The 27,912-nt window shown below is 60.4% G+C and overlaps 1 protein-coding gene across 1 annotated transcript in view; it reads right to left on the reverse strand.

The window, feature by feature from the left end:
- Positions 1-924: 924 nt before the first annotated feature.
- Positions 925-27,912, reverse strand: part of BSN (bassoon presynaptic cytomatrix protein) — a 42,664-nt gene continuing 15,676 nt past the window's right edge. Inside the window, exons 4-12 of the mRNA XM_057554976.1 lie at positions 26,934-27,818; positions 19,098-19,565; positions 11,999-18,649; positions 7,671-9,747; positions 6,554-7,365; positions 6,327-6,426; positions 5,645-5,776; positions 5,335-5,389; positions 925-2,658 (exon numbers count right to left, since the gene is read on the reverse strand). Of these exons, the coding sequence (XP_057410959.1) occupies positions 5,349-5,389; positions 5,645-5,776; positions 6,327-6,426; positions 6,554-7,365; positions 7,671-9,747; positions 11,999-18,649; positions 19,098-19,565; positions 26,934-27,818 (11,166 nt within the window). The 3' untranslated portion in view covers positions 925-2,658; positions 5,335-5,348. The remainder of the gene's footprint in view (positions 2,659-5,334; positions 5,390-5,644; positions 5,777-6,326; positions 6,427-6,553; positions 7,366-7,670; positions 9,748-11,998; positions 18,650-19,097; positions 19,566-26,933; positions 27,819-27,912) is intronic.

Genomic DNA, 27,912 nt, shown 5'->3' on the forward strand with positions numbered 1-27,912 from the left:
AGACCTGGCCCTGGGTGGTCAGAGGTGCCAGATGGTGGCCTCCTTCAGCCCTTGCACAGACGGCCTCATACAGCCCAGGCCTGATCTCTGGGATGAGGCAGGTGTCCCGTTGGATGGGTGAAGCCCAAATCCAGAAGGGCAGGGTCTTAGGCCCAACACAAGGGTTGACAGCCTCCTATCTCACCCACAGCTGCCAGAGGTGGGCCAGGATCCCTCTCTGAAGGGGTTTGTAGACCTTATAGGAAAGGATGAGAAATGTGGACCCCTGAGAAATGCATGGTGCAAACCAGAGCACTCTGGAGGAAGGCCAGGCCTGGAGGGGTCGGGCAGCTACCACCTGCCGCACTCTTGGCTCAGTCGTAGAGAAGCTGATGAGCAGTGGGATACTTAGGCTTCAGAGATAGGGGCTGGCAGGGAGTTTAGGTCCTGGAGACAGATGCAGAGAGTGTCACAACAGAACCTTCTGTAAGTTTTGTTATTGAGAAGCTTCCCAAGAAACTCAGCTTGAAGCCACTGTCTATGTGAATACACACTATGATCAAAGATGACACTGTCAGCTGTCCTCACCACAAATGCCAAAACTCCAGCTCTTCCTGAGCACTCTCTGGCCCCCTGGCCAGATCTCCTGGCTCACAGACCTTTGAGCCTCCCAGCCACAAAGGAGAGGCACGGAGAGGTGCAGTCAGGAGCTGGGCCCTACCCTTGGCCTCTGTCTCTCTGGCTACAGACGCAGCCCAGCTCTGCTCTTGAGCAGTGCCCCGCTGGGAAGGGGCGGCCAGATGTCTCTGGCTCAGGGCTTGGGTAAGTGGGGGAGTGACTTACAGATGGAAATCCTACAGCAAACCTTCAGAATGTTCACACGCACACATCCTGTGCGGGCTCCCACCACGTGTCTCCTCAGAGACATCTTGGTCAGAGAAACCTGCAGGGGGTGTGGGGCCTTGTCCTGCCGGGCCCACAGCCTGGCATGCTTGGGCAGCAATTCCGGCGGGTCCTCACTAGCTCGTGCAGAAGTTAGCTAGAAGCACTCCTGAAGGAGAGGTTCTGAGACAAAAAGAACTCCAAGCAAGAGGGTCGAGCATTGAAAATGGATGAAATCGTGCAAAGAGGCTGCGAGCTGTGCATGCTCCACTGCGGGACAGGCGGTGACTCGCCTGGCAGCAGCGAGTCCTGCCACAGGTCGAACATGCCACAGACTGAGAATTTCACACACACAGTGGGAGCGGGGGAGGGGGAAGGGAGCGAGGGGTTTGATATGAGCATATTTATCCAGTTTCTCAATTGCAGGTTTGCAATTAACTCCTTATACATAACACGGAATTTAATAAATATTAACAGTTGTCTTTGAGGGTTTATATTTCATTGCATAGAACGTTAGAGATGAGACTTGTGGCTGTGCCCAAGGTGAAGGGAGGCCCCTAAGGGAAGGGCCTCAGGGAGGAACACCGCCCAGTCCACCAGGTGGATGGACAGCGCCACACTCCCCAGCGCAGGGCCCTGGGCCCTTCCCTTGGCTGGCAGAAGCCCTGGCCCCTCTGCTCTGAGCATGTCCACTGGTGATGGCTTAAGAAGGACTGGAGTTGCACAGTAAACAGAGGCGGGCTGAGGGGCCTCCCTAGACCCCGCCCTGGGGTTGTGCTCTTGGTGGCCTGCTGCCCACTATTGCTTCTAAGTCAATATTCTCCCTGTGCTGAGCAGGGGCAGAGCAGAGAGGGAACCAAACCATCAGTCACAAGGTGGTGGTGGAGGGGAGAGGCAAGGAGGTGAGCCGAGAGAGCAAAGAGAGAAAGGGTCGGGGGAGAAATAAAAGAACAATGTTTATGAGGTATACACTTAAATCAAACTGAAATGATTAAGGCTGTTCTTGAAATCAAAAGAAATCCCCAGGTGTACGAACGAGGAGCCGGCTGGTCGAGACAATGGTGGTGCCGCTGGGATGCTCACGATGACTGGGGGTGATGGCTTTGAAGATAGTGGCGGGCGTGCTAGCACGCGGCCACCCACGGGCTGGGAGAAGCCTCAGCCAGCGCCCACGCTGCTTTTCGGTGCTATGGCCTCTTATTTCAGCGATGAGACAGTGTTAGGTCCTAATGTTTGTAAAGTTCTCCCAATCCCACGCTAGCCACATGGAAGTCTGCTCCGGTGTCACCCAGGGGGCAGGGTGAAGGGGGCAGGGCCCTGTGTCCACAGAGGGATCTGAGCCAGCTGGAATGTGAAGGAAACAGAGCCCGGGGCCCCCAGCCCTCAGTCAAAGCCCCTCTCCAAGGCTGTGGAAAAACTTCTGGCATTGTGGAGGGAGGGCAGCGTCCGTCAAAAACAGGCTGCGCGCGCCCAAACTCTGTGTATAACGCATTGGTAGCCTGGCTGGCCAGGCCGCAGAAGGCGGCTGTGGGAAGAGCGCAAGACTGCCGTGTGGCAGGGCCTGCAGAGAGGGTTCCTGCCTCCCAACGACGGCTACGCCTTGAAGGTGGTGCCCTGAGGAGAGCAGGGTCTCTGGAAAGACAATCACAGGTCCCCCTGGGCCAATGGTCCCACTTGACCAACAGATGTTTCACCCCGGCAGCTGCTGTTAGAAAACATCCCGTCCTCAACTGAGGCCCGCCTGCCACGTCCCACCTGGTGTGAGTCTTTGGGCCAAGGTTTGCCAGATTGTAGATGCTTGGAGGAGAAAAGGAGGGAGGGGGGAAGGAAACAGGAAAGACAGAAGAATTTTGTCAAGAACTGTGGACAGCTGCTTCCCGCCCACACTCCTTCCAGCTGTCTGCCACATGCTGACGGCCTGGCTCCTCCTCACCCATGGGATCCCACCCCACTGAGGCTGGGGGAGAGGGGTGCTTGGGCAGGTTTGAGGTCATAAAGAGAAGATCAGGAAGAAAGAATCAGGTTGGCCAGGAAGGGCCATTTCTTTAACACAAGTTGCTTTTTGTTTCTTAAGAGGGAGGGAGATGGGATTTTGTTTGAAACTACGAGCCTCTCCCAGCCCACTTCTGAAATTTCCACAAAAGACACCAGGAGATAGACACTCACAGAAGCACTGACCGCTTGGCCCAATCAGCCAAATGCCAGAGCTTGAGGGTGATTCTTTTAATTACAAAGTTAGTGGTCTCAGTAGCCCACGCACATCGTGTGACAGGACACAGAACAAAAGGAACCATGCCAGTGGTCCCTTTCCCTCCCTAGTGACAGTGCCCTGGCCCTACACCCAAGGTGGGTCCTGCCATAGACCTGGTCCATGGGCTGCCCCTCTTTCCCCTCCCTTCGGCACAACTTCTGATTTCATATCTGTTTCAGGGCAACTCAGAGGAAACATCCAGCTGGGTGGGAAAGTGTCAGGGAGCCCGCTGTCGTGGGGTGAAGGCAGGAAGAACACTGAGGTGCTGCACTGTGGCTACTCTAATTAGAATAAATTCTGGGCTCTTTACTTTCGCCTACAAAGCCCACCCCAGCTGGCTCCTGCCCCCCCCCCCCCACCGACGTCACCCCGACCATCTCTCCCCTCCTCTGTGGCTCTAGCTGTGCTGGCCTTTTGTCTGTCCCTGAGGCCCATCTGTCTCATCAGAGCCTCTGCGGGTGCTGTTCCCTCACTGGGCACATCCCACAACAGCCTCTTCTCCTTCCTTGAGCCTTACCTATCACGGACCACTTTCTCTAGAGTGGCCCCCTCCGTGCCATAATCCTGCTTCCCTGGCTTCAGAACACTTACAACCTTAAGAAATTATCTTTTAATCTCATTTTTTTAAAACTTATTTATTCTCTCCGCCTCTTAACGGGCTGTCAGCTTCAGAGGGCAGGGACTTGGTCTTGTTCCCTGCTGGATCCCCAGAACTCAGAACAGGGCCCAGCACCTACCTAGGGCCTGACAAACATTTATTGAATAAATGAATGGGAAACTGGACCTTTCCAGTTTCCCCGCTAGTCCTCCAGAGATAGGTGGCCCTTTTGGCACTGCACCCAGCTCTCTCCCACAAGCAGGCCAGGCCTGGGCAAAGGCCCTTGCTGGCCCCAGCGCTCCCTCGTGATTTGCTTGTTGAGTGCCTGGCCCTGCCAAACACACGCCTGCTCACCATGAGAAGCACCCACACCTCCATACTCTTAACAGTAGAATTCGCAAAGGCGGGGTAGGAAGAGGACCCCAAGGCTATGGAATGGGAGGAGGTGGTCCCTGGCTGTGCGCAGAGCAGCACCAACAGCTGGCCTACCCTCCCCGCCATCCTGCATGATGTACCGCTTCCTCCTTCCCGCCCAGAGGCAAGGCCAGGTCCAGAGGAGGCTCTAGGCAGAGGCTTCGGATCCTGCTTTGGCCATTGCAGCCCAGAGAGAGCCAGGGCTCCCATCCTGAGGCCCTTCCACTCTCTCCCTGGGCTGACCTGGTCTGGAGCTGAGACTCATGTCTGGGTGACCTCCCTTTCCGCTCCATCCCTTTCCTGTCTGCCTCTCCACTCATTCTGCTTTTCCACCTTGCAGGTCTTGAACTCAGCCTGTGAAGCCAATTGTATCTTGATGTCACACCAAGGGCTGCTAAGCTCTCCAGGGTTTGAGGACTCCAGCCTCATCTGAATGTCTGGAGCAAAGGTACCAGCACTAGGCCTCAGGGACGGGGCTGTGGAATCAGTGCCCAGTGTACAGACCCCAAGTTGTGGGGCACGGTTGGCTCTGCCGGGCCCTTTCCCAAGGTTACTACCTGAGTCACCTCAGCCAGCTCAGTTGTCTCTGCCTCCCAGGTAGCAGCTGGGCCCATCCTAGCTGAAGGAAGCCCACCAGGTCCCTCCTAGTTCACACTTATAGGAACTGGGTCAGTCTGGTCAGCCAGGCCTTGGCCCTTCACTCCCTCCTCTGCCCCACCCAACCCTAGTCCTGATACTCACTGTTATACGCAGAGTCCAGAGCTGCGCCCAGGCCTCTGACTCCAGAGATTTTTCCACAGCAATGATATCATCTCCCTTCATTTCCTCAAGAGCCTGGGGAGCATTTACAGAGGAGGGCTGGGAGGAGCTGTATCCCAGGGGGACCCACCTACAACCTAATGTCAACTCATAGCTTTAGGAGCCCTGCTGGGGGCTAAGGGGTGGTAGAAAAGGACAAGGGATGTTGGCCTTGGCCTCCCTTTGCTGGGGACCTCTACTGTGTTGGCCCCATGTTGGGACCTCTGTGCACAGGGTCCCTCTTCCTCTTCCTCCTCCCACTCTCATAGGGGAAGGACACTGCAGCTCTGGCCACATCACCCACTACTGAAGACCACATTCCTCCCAGAAGACCCCGCAGGACTTAAGAGCCCTGACTCGAGCGCCTCAGGCCTTTCCCAGGGGAGGGTGGGTACAGGCAGCTCATACTCACCCTGCGGGGCATGATCACCAGAAGGAGGAGAATTTTTTGCCAAAAGCAGACACAGCTGTGACAGAAAAAGGAGAGGTGTCAGGAAGTCAGGCTAGGCTCCCTCCTAGTCAAGGCCATTTGGCACAGTGAAGCCAAGCTCAGCCTAAGGGGCAGGGACTACCCAGAGAACCACTAGACCACAGCAGGTGGGCCCTCGGGCTGGCCTGTGCCTGGGTGACTGAGCCCAGAACCATTCCCCAGACCCGACCTCTGCCAGAGTAGGGCCCTGGAGCAGCCGTCCACCCTGGACCTAGCTGTAGGCAGTGCGTACCTTCCGTCAGCTTGCCGGCCTGCTCTGCTGCCCCACCAGGGAGGATCTTGGAGAGCACACTCTCCCCGTCGGCACCTGGCTGGCCGGCAGGAGCCCCTGGGGTCCCTCCAGGCTTGGCTCCAGCCTTCATGCCTAGGGGTAAAGAAACCACCATCACAAGCTGTGCTTGGCCTGGCTCTTCAGGGTCTGAGTGGGAGAGCAGCTGAGAGGAAATCTCACAGGTACCCTGTGAGGTGGAGGGTGAGGAGAAGGATAGAGAAATAAAGAGAGGAAGGTAAGAGTGGGAAGAAAAGGGGTGGGAGGAAGCAGAAAAAAGGAGGTTGAGGAAGATAAAGAGGGAGAAAGGGAGGAATAGACAGAGGAAGATGAGAAGGCAGAGGAGAGAAGGGAAGGGGAAGGAAGGAGACAGTAAGAATCCATGGTCCTGGCCCTGTGATCACCAGCACCTTCGAGATTCCCTGCCCAGAGCTGCCTGGGCCCTAAGGCCCCAGTGCTGGTGATCCCATTGGCTCATTCTAACCCCAGGCTCGTTTCTGCTGGGGAGGCCTTCAGTGCACTGGGCACCTTCTCAGGGAGCAGTGAAGGCACGCAGTGCAGGGGAGCTCAGGGTGCCAGTCAGCACAGGGAGAGGGCAGCCCAGGTACTCTTGGTCATAGCCAAGGGCGTCCAAAGGCAGGCTCACCTGCAGGTCCAGGTCCTGGTGGTGGCTGGGCCTGAGGAAGTCTCCCCTGCTGGGGTGCTTTGGCAGTCCCTTTAGAGCCATTCGCCTGCTCTGCCCGCGGCTGCAACACAGAACCCATAGCTGAGCTACCGCCCGTCAACTCTGCCCAGCCTGGAACCAAGGGGCTGTCCAAGCTGCAGTCCCAGCATCCACCCTGGGGAGGATCCACGTACTGGAGCCCTACTTACTGGTCCTGATGGCTGGGGGCCTGTGGCTGTCAAGGGCCCTGGCTGAGGCTTCCCTGCTGGCTGGCTGGCAGCGGGAGCCGGACCCCGGGCAGCTGGCTGGCCCTGCTGCTGCAGGCGGGCCTGCGAAGGGGCCTGCTGCAGAGGCTGTAGCCCAAGACCCTGCTGCTGCTGCTGCTGCTGCTGCTGCTGCTGCTGCTGTGTCTGCGGCTGGCGCGATGCTGTTGCTGAGGGCGTCTGCCTGGATGGAGGCGGCTGTGACTGCTGTGGACCTGGAGCTGCCTGCCGACCTTGCGGCTGCAGCTGGAGTTCTGGCTTTGGCTGCAGTGCAGTGGGCCCTGAGTGGGCCTGCCGGGAGCCCTTCTTGCTCTCAGAGGCATGATGGTAAGCTGATGGAACACGGGATGGCTGTGAATATTCACCAGAGCTGGGGTACCCAGGCTGACCCTTCTTCTGCACGGTTGGGGCAGGGCTGGGCTGAGGGTGAGGCCGGGCCTCATGGCGACTCAGGTCTCGAACGTGTGGTTTGGCAGCACGCCGGCCCGGCTCCTCGCCAGTGTGGCGGCCTGAGTGCCGCCCGTGGTCACCATGGTGTCGGTGTTCCTTGGCTGAAGCATGGCGGCCCAGGCCACCCTCATCGTGTGGCCACAGGCCCTCCTCGGGGGGCTCATCGTAGTCGTGGTAGCCGTGCCTGGCAGGGCCTCGCTTCTGGGAGGAGGAGGAGACTGCATGGCCCCCGTGGTGCCTGAACCGGTCAGAGCGGGCATCCCGGGGCTTATCAAACCAGTCTGTCTCCTCCTGGCCCAGGTGATACGCTTCAGGGACCAAAAACAGAACACCATCAACCCCCGGGCTGGCCGCAGTGGGAGGCCCAGCTGAAGCCATGCAAGGAAAACAGAGGGTGGGCGCCACAGCCACAAGCGTAATGCCAGGCCCCAGCCCCCTCCCACAACCGGGCCAGGGCGCGGGTGCAGCAGGCAGGAAGGGCAGCCTGCAGCAGGGCCCACTGGGTGAGGCGCCAGGCCAGCCCCACTGAGACATCTCAGGGCTCAGGGCCCCACGGGCGGGCAGGCCCCCCAGGTGCTGAGCATCTGCAGAAATCACCCCCAGCTGCCATTACCTTCGCTGTCGGAAACTACGCAGTGGGAATCATCCAGGATGTAGCCCTCCTCACACTTATACGCGTGGGCCCGTGGTCCATCCTTGACGTGCTCCTGGACGTCAGGCATGGAGTGGCTGGAGCAGAACTGTGGGCAGGTGTCCCCCAGGGGGAGGGTGCCCCCAGCAGGGCGGGGCCGCCCCAAAGGGCTGACGGGGCTCTCCTCTTCAGAGGCCTGGCTCCGCATGGGGGGCCGGGTCCGGCCATGGGCCATGCTCAGAGATGAGGGCTTGGGGCCCGCTTTTTGAAGTCGCTCCACAGCCTCCCGTTCCCGCTCGTATCCCTTGGCCCGGCCACTGAAGTCATGGCTGGAGAGCTTCTCCCCGCTGTATGCAGATGCCACCCGGGACCGGCTGCTCCCACTGTACATGCGGTCATCCTCCTCCACTGGGTCCCGGCTGGACACCCCGTAGTACCTCTGCTGCTCATACACATTCTTCTTGAGCCCATAGGTGATTTCGTCCTGGAACTTCCTGCCCCGAGAGGCCAGGCTGCTGCTGACTGCAGGGGAGGGGTAGGAGGCCAGGTCTGACTCTACATCCTTGGCCTCTTCGATAGGTGAGAACTTGGAGATCTTTTGCTCCATGCCCTGCTTCCGGTGCTTGCTGCGCTTTGAGGAGACGGCAGCCGGGGCCAGGCTCTTGGAGGGATGCTTGGGCCCCGCGGGGCCTGGGCTATACTTCTCTGCTCGAGCCCCGTGTCTGTAGTCACTGTCACTGTAATAGTGGGTGCTGGCTAGTCGGCCATTGCTCTCCACGCTCCTGTGATGGCCGCTCTTCCCACGGGGGTCGTAGGAGTCCTCCTCGGATTCTTCCTCCCCTCTGGTATAGCAGCAGGGCAGTGTGGGCCCCTCAAGGACACCTGGTTCTCCTGGCTCTTTCCCTGGACGCCCACTGCTGCTCGGCCCCAGGGGCTCCAGCCTCTGGCTGTCAGGGGCAGTGGAAGCACTCTCCTTGGTCAGCTCACTGATGTCGTCAATCATCACATAGTTCCGAGGGACATTCTGCTCCAGGCTGGTGTAGTGTGAGTCAGAGGGGTAGGTGGGGGCTGGGCTCAGGCTCACACCACTACGGTCACTGGCCCGCGGCAGCTCAGGGGCCTTTCCTTGTTCATAGCTGCTGCTTACTGCTGGGCCACTATAGCTGGTTTCAGACGAGGCTGAAGACATGGTCACGACAGGGCTGGCGATCACCTCATAGTTGGTGGGCACCTTCTGCTCCAAGTCAGCTAGTGATGTCTGGCGTGGCTTCTGGTGGGGGGTACGGCTGTCAGTCGGAACTGGGTAAAGGGTGCTCTGTGTGGTTGGCGTGGGTGTTTGGGCTGTATAATGGCCTGTGGGACGGAAAGCCTGCTGGCTTGGCAGGCCAGGCTCAGCAGGGTAACTGGCGCCGGGAGGAAAGGCAGGTGCTGGGTACGTGCTGGAGCCAGGGTAGGTGGGTGCCTGGTGGGCTGGGAATCCATTCTGTGTTGGCCCACCGCTGCCTGCAGCATACTGTGGCGCCGGAGGTGGGAACCGGGGTTGCTGGAAAGCAGTGGGGCCGGAGGGAGTGGCAGGAGCAGCGGCAGTGACAGGGAAGTCTGCGTACTGGCCAGCCGGAGAGGCACAGCCCTGGAGCCGCAGCTGGTTGAGCTCACTGTCTGACAGGTAGTCGCGATGCTCACTGAGACCACGCAAGGGCGGGTAGTCACGGCCACCCCGGTCTCTGGCCAAAGACTCTTTGCGCTGGGTGATGCCCAGCTCCAGGTACTTGAGCTTGGCGTCGATCTCCTTCTCCTCCTCGTCCAGCTCTGCCTGCTTCTTGCGCAGCTTGGTGGACTCGTGCTCCACCAGCCGCAGGTCCCGGTCCAGCTCCCGGAGCAGGCTGGCCTTGGTGGCAGGGACAGCGGTGGGCCCCACCAGCCCACGCTGCAGCAGGCTGGCCGCATACAGCTGTGGGGGAGCCTGGCCAGCCAGGGGCAGGTGAGCCTCCTCTGGTGGGGGGCTAGGCAGTGTCCGCTTCACCTTGCGGACCAGGCCGTTGGGTGGCAGCGCCGACACCTGAGACAGAGGGAAGGGCGGGCAGCACTAAGACCCAAGGTGTGGGTGGCTTGGCAGGGCACAGGGTAGAAGAGCCCTGGTCTGGGCTGGGGTAGGGGCTGGGCTCCACACTGTCAGTGCCCTGATTCATCAGGCAGCCTTGAGGCCTGCCCTGCCCACCCCTGGCCTTGGAGGGAGGGCCTGTGATCATCTTACAGGCCTTCTCCTCCCCAGACCTCGGGACAGTGGGACGGGAGGAAGCAGCAGATGCCCCTCTGTGCTGGTGTCTAATACTGGCCTGGCACACAGCACGTCTCCAACAGGCTTGCCATCCTCCGCCTCCCACTGAGGGTACTGAGGTGAGGAGAGTACAGGTCTGACGGCTCTGGGTTTGGGTCCTAGCAGCTGGCAGGGGCCAAGGGCAGTGGAGGGCCATGGACAGGAGTGGAGTGGGTCCTGGGCCCACCAGGTTCCCAGAGGATCATGGCAGGGGGCGCATGCTGACTGGATGTCAGGTGCTGCAGGCTCCGAGTCTTTTCTGCCTCCTGCCCTCCTCGTCTCTAAAGTGAAATGCAGTTCGGCCACCTGTCCACTCTCCTCCTCCCGCGGCCCTGTACCACCGTCTGTCAAACTGTGCCCTCGGTCTGGCCCCAGCTCCTCCACGTCACTGTCAGCCCACCGCTCTCTGAGGCTGCCAGACTCCTCTAGGGCCTCTCCAGCCCTATCTCTGGCTACCTGGCTTCCCAGTCAGGGCTCCCTAACATGTTCTCCATGGGGTCCTCCTCACCTGCCCAAGGCTCCACATTGCCTCAAGGTCCACACTGCCAGAAGCTTTGTCCTGGGTCCTTCCATTGTCTCTACCTCCCAGGCCTCTGGGTTTTATGGACCACCCAAATCCCCTAAACACACTGGGGACTGACATCGGGCTTCTTACCTTTTACCTTGCCAAAAAACTACATAAAAGCCTCCCACCTACTTTCACCGTATGTCATAAAGTAAATGATAATGTGTCCCCAAACCTCAGGACGAGGGGTGGCCTTTGATGGAATGGAATAAATTTCCCTCCTTGAACCCCTCACTCTGTTGTCTGTCTTTTGTCATTTGGTCTCACACCATGAGTGCTCATCGTGGCGTGGCACCCCCCATGGCCAGCCCATGGGACCTCTGTGCCAACCCTAGCACGGAGCCAAGACCACCTGCCTCTCTGACGTGACTTCCCTGCCAGCCCAGAATCCTGATCCCACCCACACCCCTCTAGCCTGCATACCCCAGGGCTCTCCACAACCCAGACTCACCTCCACAACCCCACCCACTGAGGCCTCACCTCTCTCCTCTCTGCATCACACTCAGAAAACGGGTAAATATACCTTCCAATGCCTCTGGCTCCTAGGCGCTCTCCCCAGGGCCACTGTGCAATCACTTCCTTCAGTCCATCTGCCCATATTCTGCCTAGGAAACTTTCTAAGATACCCATCTTGTCCTGTCTCACCTGCCTGAAACACCCAGAAGCTCCAAGGGCCTTTGAGAAAATCCCAACCCCCTCTTGGCCTGGCACTCAAAGTCCTTGGTGTCAGTCCCTTGCAACCCCCATCTTCCTAACATGCAGGCCACCTCTCACAGTCCCGGGACATCACTGGCAACTAAAGCCACAGATGAGGGTGAGTTTAGACTCCAGGAGCCCCTATCTAGGGCAGCAGACAGGTGTGTAAACAGATTTGCTGAGGGCCAGATAGGGGCATGGGACAAGATGAGGCAGAGAGCACGCTGCAGCCCACTGGAATGGGCCTTGAATGGTAGTCCAAGGGCTTTGGCTTCCTGTGGGGCAAGGGAGCCAGGCCGGGGCTGGGGAGTGGGGAGCAGCCCAGCCAGGTCGGTGCTATGGTTTTCTCAGGAAACATCCAAAGAAGAGATTTGGAGTAGGAGGGGCCCAGGCTGGAGGGGAGAGCTGAGGAGGCCTGAAGGGGGAGGTGGCAGGGACTGGACTAGATACGGGCTGTGAAGAGGCAGTGCTAGGGTGAGGCTGAAGTTTCTAGCAGGGTCTGGATAGCCGTGGGGGCCCAAGTGTGAGTGTGTTTTGCCCAGGATGTCCTTGCTGGGCTGCGGGCTCCACTGGATGTGCATCGAGATATGCATCCATTCCTCGACTCCTAGCTCTGGGCCTCTGGAGCTGGAGGTGACTCCACCCCCACCCCAGGAGATGCCCCTCCCTGTGGGGCCCCCCAGGCTAGGCAGAGACCCCTGTCCCACCCTGGACCAGCCCCTGTGCCCATACCTGGCTACCCAGTACCCCCTGGTGCTGGTAGAGGGAGAACCTCTCTTTGGCAGACTCCTCGGCGGTGGGGCTGAGGGGCTTAGGGTCAGACAGGGACCGCTGCAGGGTCTTCATGGGGCGCGGCAGCGTCTGCTGGCGGAGAGCGCTGTCAGCCGTGAAGTGCTTCTGGGGACTCACGTGAGCCTTGTTCAGCCTCTCACTGGAAGCAAAGGAGGTGTCCAGGAGCCGGTGTGGGGACAGGGGTGAGACTGGCGAGTAGAGGACCTGGGGGGACTTGGGAGGCTGGCGGCTCACAAGCTGTGAGAGGGACTCCGGGGGCAGGTGGGCCTGGTATCCAATCTCCAAGGGATCTGGCTTCTTTTTTTCGAATCTGCCCAGGGGCCCTGGGGTGACGATCTGGATGCCAGGCAGGTAGGGGCTGATGGCAGTTGGCCCTACAAGCTGCGGCCCGGCCGCACCCTGGGCCTGCCCATCCGGCTCCGTCTGGCAGGCCAGGCTCTCCCCACGCCCAGTCTTCTCTGGCGCCGATATGTACCTGACGATCTCCACCTTGGGGTCGGTGGCAGCTGTGATGTGGATGGCTGGAGAGACTCTGGGCAGCTGGTCAGGCTCTGTCTGCACGGAGCAGTCGCTGATGGTCTGGATGCCCACGCTGCTCATGGCCCTCATGGCGGGGGCGGCAGTGGATGATGAGGCAGTAGCATCGTGCTTGCTGTCGGAGCCAGAGTCTGAGTGGCGGGAAAGACGGGACCTGCGGCGGCGCACTGGCTGCTCCCACTCGGCGCTGTCCTCGTCGTCCGTCTGCACGCTGCAGTCAGCACTCCGCCGTGCCCGGCGCCGCCGGGTCAGGAGGTAGCGGCCCTCTCCATCCTCATCATCCGTCTGCACACTGCTGTCTGCAATCCTCCTGACCACACAGGGCTCAGGCCCTGACTCTGGCTCGCACACGTCCCGCAGGCGTGGCATGGAGTGCCGCTTCTTGATGCCACTGCGGCCTGCCTCCCACTGCTCCTCAGTCTGCAGTGACATGTCCGAGGCGGAGCTGGGGAGACCCCGCTGCAGCACGGGCTCACGAGGCTGCCCAGGCCCCTCAGGCCCAGGCACGGCAATGAAGGCCGCGTGGGTCAGGGGTGGCCAGTACTGGCCATTCTGAGCCAGCTCTGTGGCAGCTGGGGGAGGCCCTCGACCAGGTGCCTCACAGGCCACAGGGAAGGGAGCCTTCTGCCGCTGCTTCTGTTCCTCCAGCTGCTGCTGCAGCTGCTGCTGCAGCTGCTGGATCTGCTCCAGCTGCAGACGCTGCTGTGCTAGCTGCTCCCGCTGCAGGGCGAACTGAGCCTGCCGTTCCTCCTGCTGCTGCTGCAGCACGTGGTGCTTGATGGTCTGCAGCTCCTGCAACTCCCGCTGCACCAGCAGCTGCTCTTCCTCGCGGTGCCTCTGCAGCTCCACACGCTCCCGCTCCAGCTCCTCCTGCAGCCGCAGCTGCCGCAGCTTTTCTAACTCCACCCGCTCTCGCTCCAGCTGTAGCAGCTGCTCCTGCTGCTTCCGCTGCCTCTCCTCCTGTGATGCTTCCTCCTTCTCGAGCCCTGGCCGGCTGAGGGCCCCACTGCCGCCCCCAGGAGCAGCATCTACCGGCGGCTTCTGGCCAGCCGCTGGGGCTGGGGCTGGGGCTGGGGCTGGGGCTGCTACAGCCTCCTTGACAGCAGCAGGGGTGGCTGTGGAAAGAGGCTCTTCCCGAGCAGCCCCTGCTGGCAGCTCTGGCCTTGGTGGGCCCCCAGCCCCTGGGGCCTTGGCAGCGGCAGGCTTCCCCAGGTAGACAGGACCCTCAGCAGGTGGAACGCTGGAAGCCGTGGGGAATCTACTTGGTACAGGATATCGGTACAGCCCTGTGGGCCCAAGAGGTACCCGGGGGGCAATCATGGGCATGCGTGTCAGGCTGGCGAGTGGCACGGCTGTGACTCCTCCGGATGCATAAGGCCTGTACATGCCACCACGCACCATGGGCCGCAGTGCTGAGGCAGGCTGGGTGGTGATGGGCAGTGTTGCAGCGATTGGAGTGTTGATAGTCGAGTAGATCATGCCGTCGGCTGCACGCACAGTGGCTGTGGATGGCAGCAGCTGTCTGATTGCTGTTCCCTGGGCTGCTGTAGGCCTGTACTGGGCCAGGTTCCCAGGACTCGGGTGGCCCTCCGGGAAGGTGGGGTTCCCAAGGAGGCCAGGTCTGAGGGGAGCCAGACCTTGCGGGGCACTGAGCCCCGGCTGGGGCTGATACTGCATGAGGTCGGGGCCACCGCCACCACTGCCACGCCGCCCTCCGTACTGGTCCATGGAATTGAGGGCAGCACACATACGGCTGATCTCACGGGCCGTGGTGGCGCTGTACTGGGCCAGGCTGGCCTCCTGGAAGCCAGCTGCATCTCCCCGTGGGCCATACCTATGGTCTGAGTAGATGTTTGACACTGAGCTGTAGCGCCGCATGGGAAGCGGGTGAGTCAAAAGGTCTGTGGGATGACGTAGGTCCGTGAATGAACCATACTGCAAGCCCTGCCCAAGGTAGCGTCCATCTGCAAAGCCCAGGCTGTAGGAGTGCTTCAGTGAGCTGAGGTCCATGGCCGAGTCTCGTCCAGGGCCCTGGAAGAGGTGACCAATCCTGTGGGTGTGGTAGTTGAGGCCAGCCTCAGCCAAATTGGTGTCGGACATGGAGGAGTACAGCCTGCCAGGGAGGCCCTGTGGGTAGGGCCTCTGCTCCTCATGGGGCCCAGGCCCCCCGACCACCTGTGCCCGGTAGGTGGGGGCCTCGGGAGGCTCAGGGTCCCGGGGACTGTAGAAGGGGCCGCTGCTTTGGCTGGGTGGGGCAACATCTGCCACACTCTTCTCAGGTGCGCTGGGGGCGGGGTGAAAGGTACCTGTGCAGCTACTGCCAAAGGGGAACTTGTAGACCATATCACAGCACGCCAGCTGGCTCTCGGGCCTCATCCCAGTGAGGTCCAGGGCACCTGCCGGCTCCTCTGGGAGCAGTGTGGTCACAGTGCCTGCTGTGCCTTCTCCCATCTGCACCACCACTGTATGTGGCTTCCTGGAACCTGGCAAGGCGTGTGACCGCAGCTCTGCAGGGGCGGCCCGATGGGGTTCGGAACCAGGCTCTGGCACTGGGCCTGACTTGAGGCCAGCACTCTGGGCAGTGCCCACCTGAGTGATCAAAACATCCCTTCTGGCCAGAGGTGCCACCTGGTTGGGCAGGTTATACCTGGCAAACTTGGCCTCCCTGGGTCTTCCTCGGGGCCCACCACGGTACGGGGCTGTCTGGACGGCCTGCTCTACCTGCTTGACCTGGGCCAGGCACACGGGGCTACCCGCACCCTGGCCAAAGTCCAGCCGGCTCTGGAAGGGGTCTCCATAGACCACAGGCTGCTTCTGCTGAGCCATGAGCACAGATGAGGCCATGGTGATGCTCACGGTGGTGGCGGTACTGAGGAAGGCATGGGTCTGCTCCTGGGCATTGAGGTTGATAACCAAAGGCTGTACAGCGGTAGACTGCCGTCCTGGGATTGGATCCAGAGCAAGGCCGTACTTCCTTGCTTCCACAGCAAGAGAGGTCAGGTCCATGCCCTGGTCAGTGAGGATGATGGGCGTGGGCTTGACAGCTGTGCGAAGGTCTACCACGGCACTGCCAGGGGGCCTGGGGCCGGGCTCGACCCTAGATGTTCCAGGGACAGAGGAGATCCGGCACAGGGAGATGTTCTCAGCAGGGAGGGCGCCCCAGCCGTATAGTGCCAGGGGCCCATCTGCACCAGCACTGGCTGCCCGCGGGAAGCCAGGTGGCCCAGGTGGCTCTGGGGGCAGCTGAGGTGTTGTCTGGCTGTAGCTGTGGGTGGTGGGCTGGGTGTCAATGGGTGAGCACACTGGGGAGGTGGAGGCACTGGCATGGACCATCTTGGTCTGGCTGGAGGCATCTGACGCCAGTGTGATGACCATAAAGGGGGCATCCTGAGAGGGCTGCTGCCATACCAGGTGAGGCGTGCTGGGTCGGTGTGGCGTCTGTGTGCCCTGAGCCACTGTGGGTGTCGGGGTGGGGGCACCAGGGCTCCGTGGCATGTCCGAGGCAGGGGTCAGGCTTGGCGTCTGTGTAGAGAACTCTGCTGTGGCCCTTGGGCCCAGCTTGCCAGGGGAGAATGTGGGACTCTCTGAGGGAGAAGATGGAGAGAGAGGGGGGCTGGAGCCTGCAAAGTAGGAATATCCCCGGGAGGTCTGCGGGGTGCCACTCTCGCCATCACTCACACTCAGGGGTTTCTCTCTGGCAGCCCGTCCACTGACAGCAGGGCCACGGGGGGGCTGGGGTAGCTCCTCAGTTTGAGACCCATAGTTTGCAGTGGTTGGGCTCTGTCCATAGCTGTGGCCAGTGGAAGAGGGCAAAGGGCTGCGCTCAGAGCCTGCTGGGGAAGTCGGAGTCACGTACCCTCGTGGCAGGCCAGCCGGACAAGGAGCCACAGCTGTGGAGGCTGGAGTCCCAGGGCCCTGGGTAAAGGTTAGGCCTACTTCCTTGGAGGCAGAGCTGGGGGAGGCAGGAGAGCTGTGCAGCTTGAGGGGGTCCTGAGGCTCCTTTGCAAAATGCTGAGTAACACGGACATCGGGAATGACTCGGCCCCCACTGCTGTCAGAAGAGGCGGAGGTGGAGAAGGACACAGGGGCGGCGAGCTGGGTGGGACTGGTACCAGGGGTAAGCGGGCCGCCATTTTGTTTCATTGGGTCCATGTATGCACTCTCAGCATTCAGAAACTGCTTCTCCTTCTTCTTGTCCTCAGCAAAGGCCAGGTCCCGTGAGGAGGCCTGATGCATGCGGGCAATGCTTTGTGACGTCTGAAGGATCTCCTGGTACACGGCTGCTCCCAGGCTGGCTGGCGTGCCCTCCGAGGCCGGCTGAGCAGCCCCACCATAGTCATGGTCTGGGGTGTCCTGGTATTCAAAGGAACCCTGGCCCCGGGGGCCTATGGGCTGAGAGGGGCCACCATGGGGCCCACGGCTCCCTGCTGCCTGGCCTTGTTGCCGCTGGAGCAGCTCGGCCTTCCGCATCATCTCCTCGTAGGCCTCCTCAGCGCTCTTGAGGGGCCGGCCGGAACTGGGAGTGGTGGTGCTGCCCAAGGGTGTCTCGGTTGGAGAGTAGAGGGACATGAAGGTGGGCAAGTTGTACTCACTGCCTGACTTGTAGAGCCGAGGGGGGCCACCATCCAGGGCTTCAGCCTCTGAGTCAAGGGAGGGTGAGGGTGAGTATTCGGAGCAGGAGGAACGATGCAGCTCCTCCATCTCGGCCGCCTGCCTCAGCTCCTCCGTGGGGGAGGCATCCTCAATGGGTGACAGGTTGCTGGGGGGGGTCTTGGAGCGCTCACGCCGCCGCTGGGCCCGCAGCTCCTCCTTGTCACGCCGGGTCTTGCGGGCCGTGCTGCGGATGCGCTGCTGCTCCACCTCCCGCATCTTCTCCTGCTCGCGCAGCAGCTCCTCCTCTTCCCGCAGCTCCTCCTCCTCTGAGGAGTCCTCGATGGTGGGCAGCAGGGGCCCATGTGAGCGGTGCCGGGCCTTGCGCTGCTGCTTGGCTTCTTCCAGCCGCTGCCGGCGGCTGGGGCTGCTGTCGCTGTCCTCCTCCAGCGAGGACAGGGAGGTGGGCGAGGTGCCCGAGGTGTAGCTGGGCGTGGAGGCCGGCAGTGTGGAGGAGTGCTCCCCGCGGGAGCGGTCCTCAGGCGAGCCCGTCAGGCTCTCCATCTCCAGCTCGGGCTCCCGGTCCAGGCTGGGGTCGGGGCCTTGGCCCAGGTCCAGCTCATGGCCGTAGCTGCCCGTGCTATTGAGCTCGATGGTCTTGAAGCGGCGGAGCCCGCCCTGCAGAGCCCCAGTGCCGTCTGCGGCCTCTGCTGGGCCTCCCTCGGAAAGCAGCTCCTCATAGCCCGTGGTGGCGTTGTGGGGCAGGCGCCTCTTGGGCAGCGCTCCCGGCTCTTGGCTGGGCTCGGGCCTGGGCCGGGGGCTGCCCTTCTGGGAGCCATGTTTGACCGGGCCGTGCCCGGCGGGGGCAGCGTCATCCTCCTCCAGGTTGTCTTCTTCGGCACTCATCTCCAGGATCTGCCGCCTCATGAACTCCTCATCAGTCAGTTCTGCTGCCCGGGATGGGGGCTGGGGCGGTAGAGGGGACAGGCCACCCTCACTGCTGTCCTCCACGTAGTCGTGCCTCAGCTGGCTGCCGAAGTCGTCTGAGGACTCAGCCGTGTCCTGCTGCTCCCTCCGGCGCCCCCACTCCAAAGAGTCTTCTTCCTCCAGGATATCCTCCAGCTCCTCATCCGAGTTGAAGGCCTCGGGCATGATGGACAAGGAGTGGGGCCGCCGCTTCTGCTCCTCACCACTGCCGTAGGGTGGCTTGCTCCGCTCACCACTGGGGGCTGGGCCCTGGGCCTCCAGCGAAGGCCTCATGCTGCTCCCCACCTTGTGGAGCTCAGAGGGGCTGGGTGGGCGTGGCCCTGTCGCCCCTGCACTGTCCAGCTGTTCCACCTCCTGCTGCACAATGCCTGTGATCTCACTCTGGGAGCTAGAGACACCATCGGAGGAATAGCCTGTGTCGCTGAGGCTCTGCGGGCTTCGAGACAGGTCCTGAGAGTAAGGCTTGCCCACCAGCTCCTGCAGCAGGGTGAGAAGCAGATGCTGACTCCCCATGGCAGACAGCTCGTGGGGGGGAGTCCAGCCCTCTCTGTCAACCCAGGGCCCTGGGGAAGGGTACCTCCACCTCCCAGGGGATCAGGGCCCACCACCCACTCCATTGCTCTGGTCTTGAATAACTTACAGGTTCCATGTCAAACCCCAAGCAGCCCTAGGTTCTCAAAGAGAAATTTTACTAAATCTAATGGCAGCAGAACCCAGCAAAGCATCCAATAAGGTGTCAGACACAGAATCGGCCTAGAACTCACAGGCTCCAGGCCCTTTAGGGCCTCATCTAGGCATCCCTGCTGTCCTCTGTGGCCCCAAAGGGCCTGTCCCAGGTCTACATCCCAGTCCCGCAGGGAGCTAAGCCCTTCTCTAGATTGCCCTGCCTGAAAGCTAGGATCCCTGGGAAGTAAATGAGACTGACCTCCGCCTCCCTACCCTTGGGGGCTTCTGGAACCCCCGCCTTGACGGGGGTGGCAGGTTCAGTCCTCCGCACCCCAGCCTTTGCTTTAGGAGTCCCAGGGGGCACGGTAGTCTCTGGAGGTGGCTTCGGCACCGGCTCAGCTTTAGCTGGGATTCCTGTCTTCTTTTCCTGGGCACTGCTCGGGGTCCTGATGGGTTCAGAAGCCCTGAGGGGCTTGGCTTGGGGACTGGCCTTGGTAGGAAGGGGACTGGCCTTGGTGGGCAGGGGACTGGCCTTGGCAGGCGGGGGGCCTGATGGCTGGCCCAGCCCTGGTGGCCCTTTCTGCTTCGGAGGGGCTGTTCCAGCTGCATGGTGAGGGGCCCCTACAGGGGGCTGCCGTGAGGCAGGCAGGGTCAGTGGGGTCGGCTCTCCCAGGCTGCCCTCCAGCAGCCGCTTAGTTTGGCAGTTCAGACAGAGCCACTCGGTTTTCTGTAAGGAAACGAGAGAGGAGGGGTTTGATGAAAATCACAAAGACACTGAAGTACTCAAAGATTATTCCTGTGACTATTTCTGTAAACTTAAGGAGGAGAAAATCTCCCAAAGCATGACACTAAAGGCACGAGGAGAAAAAGACTGATACGTTTGTTGCCCCCAAATGACAGACGCCCCATCCTTTAGATGCATATGTAGAGTTAAAAAGACAAACCCAAAGGAAGGGTCGCTTCCTTACCCCATAGAGAGCTTTTCACTTGGCCTGAAAAGGAGGAGAACCTGTTTGAGAGGGGAGGCTACAAAAGTAGCACAGTATCTGGAGAAGAGGGGGCGCTGGGGACTCACCCCCAGGGCGTGAACAGCTTCTGGGAGGGGTGCAGAGTCCCCCAGGTGAGAGCCCCTGCAGACCAGGAACAGCATCAGGCAAGGAGCACCTCCCAGAGGCACTGCCCCGCCCCAGCCTCCTAGCTCTCAGGCCTCAGATACCATCCTTCTCCACACCCAAGTAAGGGCTGTGCTGGGAGGGTGCAGGCTCGTGGGGCCAGGGGAGGCTGTCTGGGGGAAGCCGTGCTTGGGGGTGGGGGATGGAGCTGAGCAGTCCCCTCTGTTCACACCCCCCAGCCCAAGTCACCTTGTCTTAGGCCAGCAAAGACGCCAGGCGAAAGCCTCCTCCTGCTCCCCCGGCCTCTGGGCTGTTCTTCCGATGGGAACTGTGTGTGCCAGCCCTTGGGCCAGGGGCCCTGCTTCCTCCAGAGCTGGGCTAGGATCAAATCCTCAACCATCAGTCCAACAGTTTCAGGATTACCCTCTCTGTGTCAGTCTAAGTGCTGGGGACTGGAGACATAGCCATGACTAAGACGGACACACAGGCTGGCATGCAGCCTTCTTGGAACCCAGAGCCCCAAAGAGGTCATTCTGAGTATGACATGGGCATCAATGGTGAAGTTTCCAGAACACCAGAAACCAAGTCTAACCCCCCAGGTCCCACTGTCTGCACAGGGAGAGAGTCGAGCATCCCAAGCCCTGAGCGGGTGATTTCTGTAGCAGGTCAGAAGCTGGCAGGAGCATGTCTCCCAGGAGCCTCCTCCAGAGTCAGGGCTCCTCCCTGGCAAGACTTGAGGCCCTGTCCTGGCCCACGAGGGAGGGTTGGGCGGGGAATGAGAGTAACAGCACACACCTGTGCCTGCTCTTGTCCCAGGGATGCAGAGCCTCGGCACCCCTACTGTCCTACCGTTGCACATCGGGGTGCCAAGACACTCAGGCTCCCACCAGCAGCTTGACCACTAGGATGGGGCATCAGGGGAACCAGAGGACACAGAACCACAAGATCAAAGAGCCAGGGACAGGGCAAAGAGGTGGACCTTGGCCCTCACCAGCCCAAAGTGGGCCAGCATCCTCAGCACCCTTACCTCACACACTGCCCCTGGGCCCAAGTCAGACCCTAGCCCACCTGGCAGAGCCTTGGAAGCATGGTACCTCCAGGATGCCTGTCCTCAGCCTGGCATCCACAGGCCACCATGGCAAGTGCCGTATCAATGATTCTGACCTGATTTCCTGCCCACAAAGCTACACACCACATCTCTGCCCTGGGCCCCAGCAGAGGCCAGGTCAGGCGGGTGGCAGGGCCTTGGTGTTGATTGAGGGATAGGTCTGCTCCACAAGCTTGTTTACTCAGGGCCTTGAGACCGCTTCCCTGAGACTGGAGCTCCAACTCTGCCTGGAGGCCCAATTCCACACACAGGTCCTGAGCAGAGGGGCTCAGCTATGGAGGGGGACCCTTCAGAGGTCCTGCGGGTACTTACCCTGTTCCTTGTAGGGCCTGGCTCTAGCACCACTGCTGACTCCCCTGGACCTTATCTGATGCTCTGTGTATCCCCCATACAAACTCCTATGAAGCAATGGGTGCTGGCCACTTGCTGGGCCTTGGGCTCACTTGGTGCCTAGGGAGAGTGCTGGATGGGTTGAGCCAGGAATCCCATCCACGTTCCCCCAGCGTCACCTGAGGTCACAGTGGAACTCCCTCCATGTCAGAGAGGACTGTAAGGTGGCAAAATGATCCTAGAGAAGTGGGAGGGGTGTTAGCAAAGGCCCAGAGAGAGTTCTGGAAATGAGCGAACAGCCCCTTCCCTAGCCCCAGGATCAGCATGATGGGGTTAGGATCTGGGCCTAGACAGGGGGCTGGCCCAAGGCAACACTGCCCTGACTCCACCTTGGGTCCATGCACACAGCCAGCCAGGTTAGGCCTCTGAAGGTTCTGTCATCTGCTTTGGCTCACCTTGCTGGCTTGGCAAACCTCCGACCTCCACCTCTGGCCTGCAGACCCCACCCCAGAAGTGACAGTCCAAATGAAGCAAGGGCACCTTGGAAGGGTGGCCTGGATGGAGGCGACAGACCTAATGCCAAGAGCTCAGAGGCAGCCCCTGCAGTGGCCTGCTTACCTGAGCCCAGAGGCCCAGCCCTCAGCAGAGCATGTCAACTGTGGTCACATGCTCCCCGGGGTTTCGTTCCTTCCCACGCTTTCTCACAGAGGCAGCCAGGCTGCAGAAGGGGCTGCCCAGCTGGCCCTCTTGCTCCTGGCTCTGCTATAGCAGGCAGTGAGGGAAGGAGGGAGGGAGGGAGGGCAGGCAGGAGGAGGCATGTGAGGTAAGAGCTAAAAATAAACAGCTGACCTGGCTGCTGGAGGCCCTTCCCCAGCCCTCTGGGGGTGGTGGGAGAAGGGTACAGGGCATTGGGGCCACTAGAGGTGCAGCCAGGGGAGACCTGGCCAAGGATGGGGATGGGATGGGAGGCAGGCTGTGCCTGGGGGCTGGAATGCAGCTGCAAACTGAGGCCCTGACTCCTCTATTCACGTTGCTCTCATCTCTGCCCCTCACTTCATGCCCCCACCCCCACCCCGCTCCTTCATTCCCTGTTCATGCATTCCCTCTCCCCCTTTAGTGTTTACCCCCCTCATTCAATCATTCACTTGCACGTTCTCTGTCATACTCTCCCTCATCCAGCCCCAGCCCTTGGGGAGCTGCTGCTCACTTGCCCCTTTTCCTACCCCCTTTGGCAAGTGGGCAGGGGACAATCTGGGACCTGGGGATGGACATGGGAGGCTCTGATGACCATTTCTGCCTTGCCTCCCTCTGCCCAGTTCCTTTCTGGGGGCAGGAAGGTAGGAATCCCCCAAGGGCTATCGCCACCTAATAACAGTGGGAGGCGTAGATGTGCATACCTTCAGATGGAGCTAGGTGGGTTCGGGGCGAGGCAGGGGAAGTGAATTATCTGAGAGAGTTGGTAGGGTACCCCACAGGCAGGTGAGACCTGCTACCTGCCGGAATCACTGCCTGCTGCACCTCACGGGCCAAGAGAGCCCAGCGAGGCTGCACTGGAAGCTGGGCATCCTCCCTGCACTGTCTGACACAGCCTGAATGACCCTGCAGAACACAGTCTCTCTGCATGTGGAGCTGGCCTAGGTGTCCGTCCGGTTACAGCGACACCGGACTGGCTGCCTAGCCCAACATACCCTCAGCCCCACTGCCAGACCAGGGGTAGTGGATGAGAACTCCTGAGAAAAGGATGCCCAGAGGTTAAAAATAAAAGAGCCCAAGACTTGCACACTGGACCACAGGCATGGCCATCGACGGTGCTGCTGTTCCTCTCCTGACTCTTGCGCCCTGCCCTTCCCTGTCCCCAGACATGCGTAGGCTCCCCTTTTGGGGACCTCTGCCTCCGATAAGAGGAATCCTCCCTGATATCCCCAACGTTTGCCTTTATGTTTGGGCTGTGCTCTCCTCATGCTCCAGCACCAAATGTGTCCATTCCCTGTGGCCATCCCTCATGAGACGAGGATCTTGCACTGGCCACGGGGTCAATTCATACCCAAGTAGTAGGGGCTGGTGGGGACTCTTTCTTTCCTGTACAGTGACCCTCTTTAGGACACTCTGGTTCCAATCTCCTGGCTGACTGTGTGTTGGACCTCGCACAAGTATCTGAAGTATGGCATCTCACCTGGTTCTCACAGAAACCTAAGAGGGAGAACTATGGCCACCATTTCACAAGGGAGGAAACAGGTCTCCCTGAGATCACTACCCCACAGGCAGACTGAGGCAGGTCTAGAGCAGAGGCAGCCCCCACCCCAAATAGGCCCAGCCTGTCCCACACATCACAGGTGCCAGGCCCTTTGCCCAGGGAGGCCTGACTTCTCAAGGCCACGGCTTGTATTTTGGCAATTATAATAAGATAAGAAACGGGCAGTGTTACAGTAACAACTCCAACTCCACTAATTTCTTCACAAACTCTATTTTGAACCGAAAGCCAATTAAAAATTAAGCCAGAGGGTACTATTATCTTTCAAAAAGATAAATAGGTAAAAAATTTGGAATCAACAACTGTTAATCATGAAATGACTCACATTTTATAGCACTATGGTTAATTTTTCAGAGAAAATTTCAAAGAGAAAAGGGATCTAGTCTTATTGCCTCCTCCACTGTATGCTCTGGACTCCCTCTTGAGAAAGAAGGTAAAAAGGTTTTTACAGCTCAGGGAGTTGGGGTAATTCCCACCCTGGCAGCCCAGACAGGCGGCTCCACCCACAGGTGGAGACACAGCAGGTCTAACAGGCCTTGGGGGGGGGGGCTGGCCCTCCCTCAGGCCCCCAGCCTGCATGCAGACATGCCTCATGCTGTGCACAGAGACAGCCAGATGGAGAGAGACAGCCAAGGCAGACCTACCCCTCCACCTCCCTCCCAAGGCAGGATGTGTCTGGGCCACCTGCTGAAAAATCAGGAGCCTCTTACCAAGAACACACAGGAAAACACAAAATTGCTCTAAATGCCAAGTGGCCATTCACTGAGATGATGGCCAAAGATGGCCCATGGCCTGGTTAAGAGCCTCAGCTGGGAAGGGCAGGGGAGGGGGACACACCAAGCACCAGCCCTTCCCTACCAGCCTCTTGCAAGACCCAAGGCAGGTAGAGCCGGGAGAAAGCTCTGATCATTGTCTGGGTGAGGGAGGACAAGGGCTTGGAGTAGGGCCGTGGCTGCAGGGATGAAAAGAAGAGGCCAGGGTCTAGTGCCAGTGGGAAGGCAGAGCCAGCAGGGCTTGGTTCACGGAGTGGATGCTGAGGTGAGAGAGAGGGAGGTGAGGATGACCCCAGGCTCCCAGCTTGCACCTCTGATGGATGATGGTGGCACGGTCTCATGGTGGGAACCACGGGAGGGGGCATGATGGCTGCCCATCCACACTTTCCCCGGGAGCAGCCACAGGCCCTCTGGGGATAGCAGCATCAACAAGCAAAGCCATGAGGAGAAAGGAGTCAGAGAAGCTGGGCCACCTTCTGACTGCTGTTAGGAGCAGGAGGCAGGGAAGCAGAAGCTGCGGGTAGGGAAGATCTAGGACCAGGACGTCCAGCAGCTTTGCCATCAGGCCCATGGAACCCACAGGTCCTGTGGAGGCAAGGGTGGCCCTGGCCAAGGAGGTGGCAGTGGGGCAGGACATGGAGACAGCAGGACATGGAGGGATTGGGGCAAGGGGCAACGCTAGCTACCGAGGGGCAGAAGCTCCAGGGTCCAGGGAGGCAACAACCAAGCCTCTAATGAGGGGCTGAGATCAGAATCCAGACCGTTCACCCAGAGTCAGCATGTGACTGAGACACTCCTGTTTGGGCAGCATCAGCACTTCCCCTGGCCTGGCCCAGAAGTCGCTGAAAGGAACTGTCAGGAACATTTATACTCCTGGACAGAGACAGTTTTCCCTTCCTCTCTGCACATCCTGCTTAATGAGGAAATGTGGGCCCGGAGGTCCCTCAGGGACAAGGGTCCTCCAGGCTGGGCCAGCTCAGCAGTCCAACAGGGCTCAGCGTCAGGCTGCCCCACCCGGCAGTAGGTGTATGCCTGGCTCTGGACTGGAGTTCCTCTGGCCCTGTGGTGACCCCTTGGTGCCCCCTCACCTCTCTGGGCAGCCAGGCCAGCCATCCTCCAGTGAGCCACTGGACCTAGGGCTTGGGGAGGTGGCAGTGAGGACCTGGAGGGCATCACATGAGGCATCACACGAGGAGGTCACTCGTCTTGCTCAGGCCGCCCCTCCCTATATGTTGGAAAATATGGCCTGTGGTGGCCAAAGTAGTCTTCCTTGTCACAGTGGGCTGCTCCCATGGAGGCCTGGCCCAAGGCAAGTCACAACAAGGTGCCACAGAGACCATGATTACACCACACACTCCTCTGTTGTCTCTGGGCCAGCGGTGGTCTGCACTCCACACTCCTCTGCCCAACCATCAGTCACATATGGCTTAGCCCAGGGGCCCCAAGACTCAGGCGGCTACTGTGTGCAGGAGGAGCGGGCTTAGCTTGACATCTCCTGATATGACACAGCTGGGGACACATCCACCTGCCAAGATGAGCCAATCAGAGACCACAAGGGCACACACGGAAGGGGACACACCCAGCTATGGGCAAGGCAGCCAAGGTAGGGTTCACATGGATGGCCCTGGGCAGGGCAGAGTAGGTGAGGGCAGGAGCAAGAGCAGCCTTCCAGCCCAGGCTCGTCCTGCTCTGCCAGGGTACCTCCTCCTCCGCACCTTCTGAACCTCCCAGGCTGGGCTCCAAGCTTCAAGAGAACACCAGGCCTCCTGCTCCCTTCCACCCAGCTCTGCACAGGGCCCAGAACCCTCCTGTGGAAGAGGGACTGCAGAGAGACAGCCCCCAACCCCAGCACTCCCTCAAACTTCCCTCTGGGTAAGAAGAGCATCTCTGAGCATCCCCACAAACAGTCCCAAGGAGGGCTAGGCCCTGCCACAGGAAAATATGTGGACCAAAGACTGTGGCTTTGACAAGCAGATATCAATACCCACGACCTCAGACGAGGGGATGAAGGGAGGACACTGCCTGGCTGGGCTGCCCCGCTGTAAGAAAGCCTTCTGCCCTGCCCTGGGCATGGGGGCACAGCCCTCTGCCTAACGGCCTTTCAACCCCTGTGAGAGTCACAGACTGAGGGCAGGGTACGACTTCAGGTTCTTCCTGCATGCGCAGCAGGGGTTGGCATCATCCATCAGGGCCATGCCCATGATAGTCAAGAATGCGGAGGCCGGTTCAGGGCCTCCTGAACCTGGCTACCTCTGGGACCAGCCTCAGGGCACTAGTCAGCCGGTCAGAGGCAGTGGGCACCATTATTCTGTCCACTGTGCCAGTTAATTCTCTGAGTGGAAGGACAGGCCGGGGGCAGGGACAGGTAAGGGAGCATAGACCCTCTGCAGCTGTGTAGGGGCAGCCCCGTGACTGCTACAGACCCAGATTTCTACAGTCCTTTCTGGCTCCCATGCCCATCACCCCAGGCCTTGGCCCCTCACCAAGGCCCAAGGGAACATGCTTGGTCCAGCTCTCTTACCTCCACCAGGTGGGGCGTCGGGTTGAAGCCACACAGGTTGCACACCTGGAGTCTGCAGGTGGTGCAGGTGTTATAGTTGGCGGGGCCCTTGCTGCCCACGTTGAGCTCAGCTTGGCACAGTGGGCAGGTGGCCCTTTCCTTCGGCATGGTCTTTGGCTTGGCAGCAGCCTTGGCCACTGCCTGGTGTTCTGCTCTGCCATGCTTTGGACTGGTTGTTCCCCCAGTTCTCGCCAGGGCTCCAGGCCCTGATCCAGGACCTGTTTTAGCTCCAGGCTCAGTTTTGGCTCCAGGTGCTGGCCCAGACCCGGGCCCTGAGCCTGGAGGTCTTGGGCCAGCCTGCTTGCTGGCATCGCTGAAGACGATCTTGGGCGGCCCCTTGCTGGGGGCAGGCTGGCCCTGGGGGTCGGCCTCAGGCTGCACAGACATGAGGGTGCTCGCCTGGGTCAGCAGCGATGCACCAAGGCCAAAGAGCTTCCCAGTGAGGCCCTCCTGGGTCTGCTCAGCAGCACCAGGCCCAGAGGGTGCTGTGGTGGCACTTTTGGCCAGGGCCTCTCCTGCAGGTGGCCTGGGCTCAGCTGTGGAAGGCTTGATGGGGAGAGGGGGCTGAGGAGACATCCTCCCCACCTCCGGAGGGGCAGCTGCTTGGGCAGGCCCCGGCACTGAGGTGGCCCTGGCTGTCTCAGCCTGGTGGGGGCCAGGCTGTGGTCCCCCTGGGCCCCGTGATCTTTCTTGCTCCGGCTTCCCCAGGGGCTGTTTGGCTGGGGAGTGGACCGGAGACAGGGCTGGGGAGTGCAGCTGCTGCTGGCTCTTGGAGCGAGGCGCAGTGGTCATGTCCATCCCTAGAGCCCTCTGCATCTGGCAGTTCAGACAGAGCCACTCCTTCACCTGAGGAGGAAGCATCATGGTCATCAGGGTGGTCAGGACTGGGGGTGCCCATGGTCCAGGTCATTGCAGCCCACAGCAGCCAGGGCCAGCTCCT

The sequence above is a fragment of the Balaenoptera acutorostrata genome, chromosome 10 (genome assembly GCF_949987535.1).
Source record: "Balaenoptera acutorostrata chromosome 10, mBalAcu1.1, whole genome shotgun sequence".
Taxonomy (NCBI): domain Eukaryota; kingdom Metazoa; phylum Chordata; class Mammalia; order Artiodactyla; family Balaenopteridae; genus Balaenoptera; species Balaenoptera acutorostrata.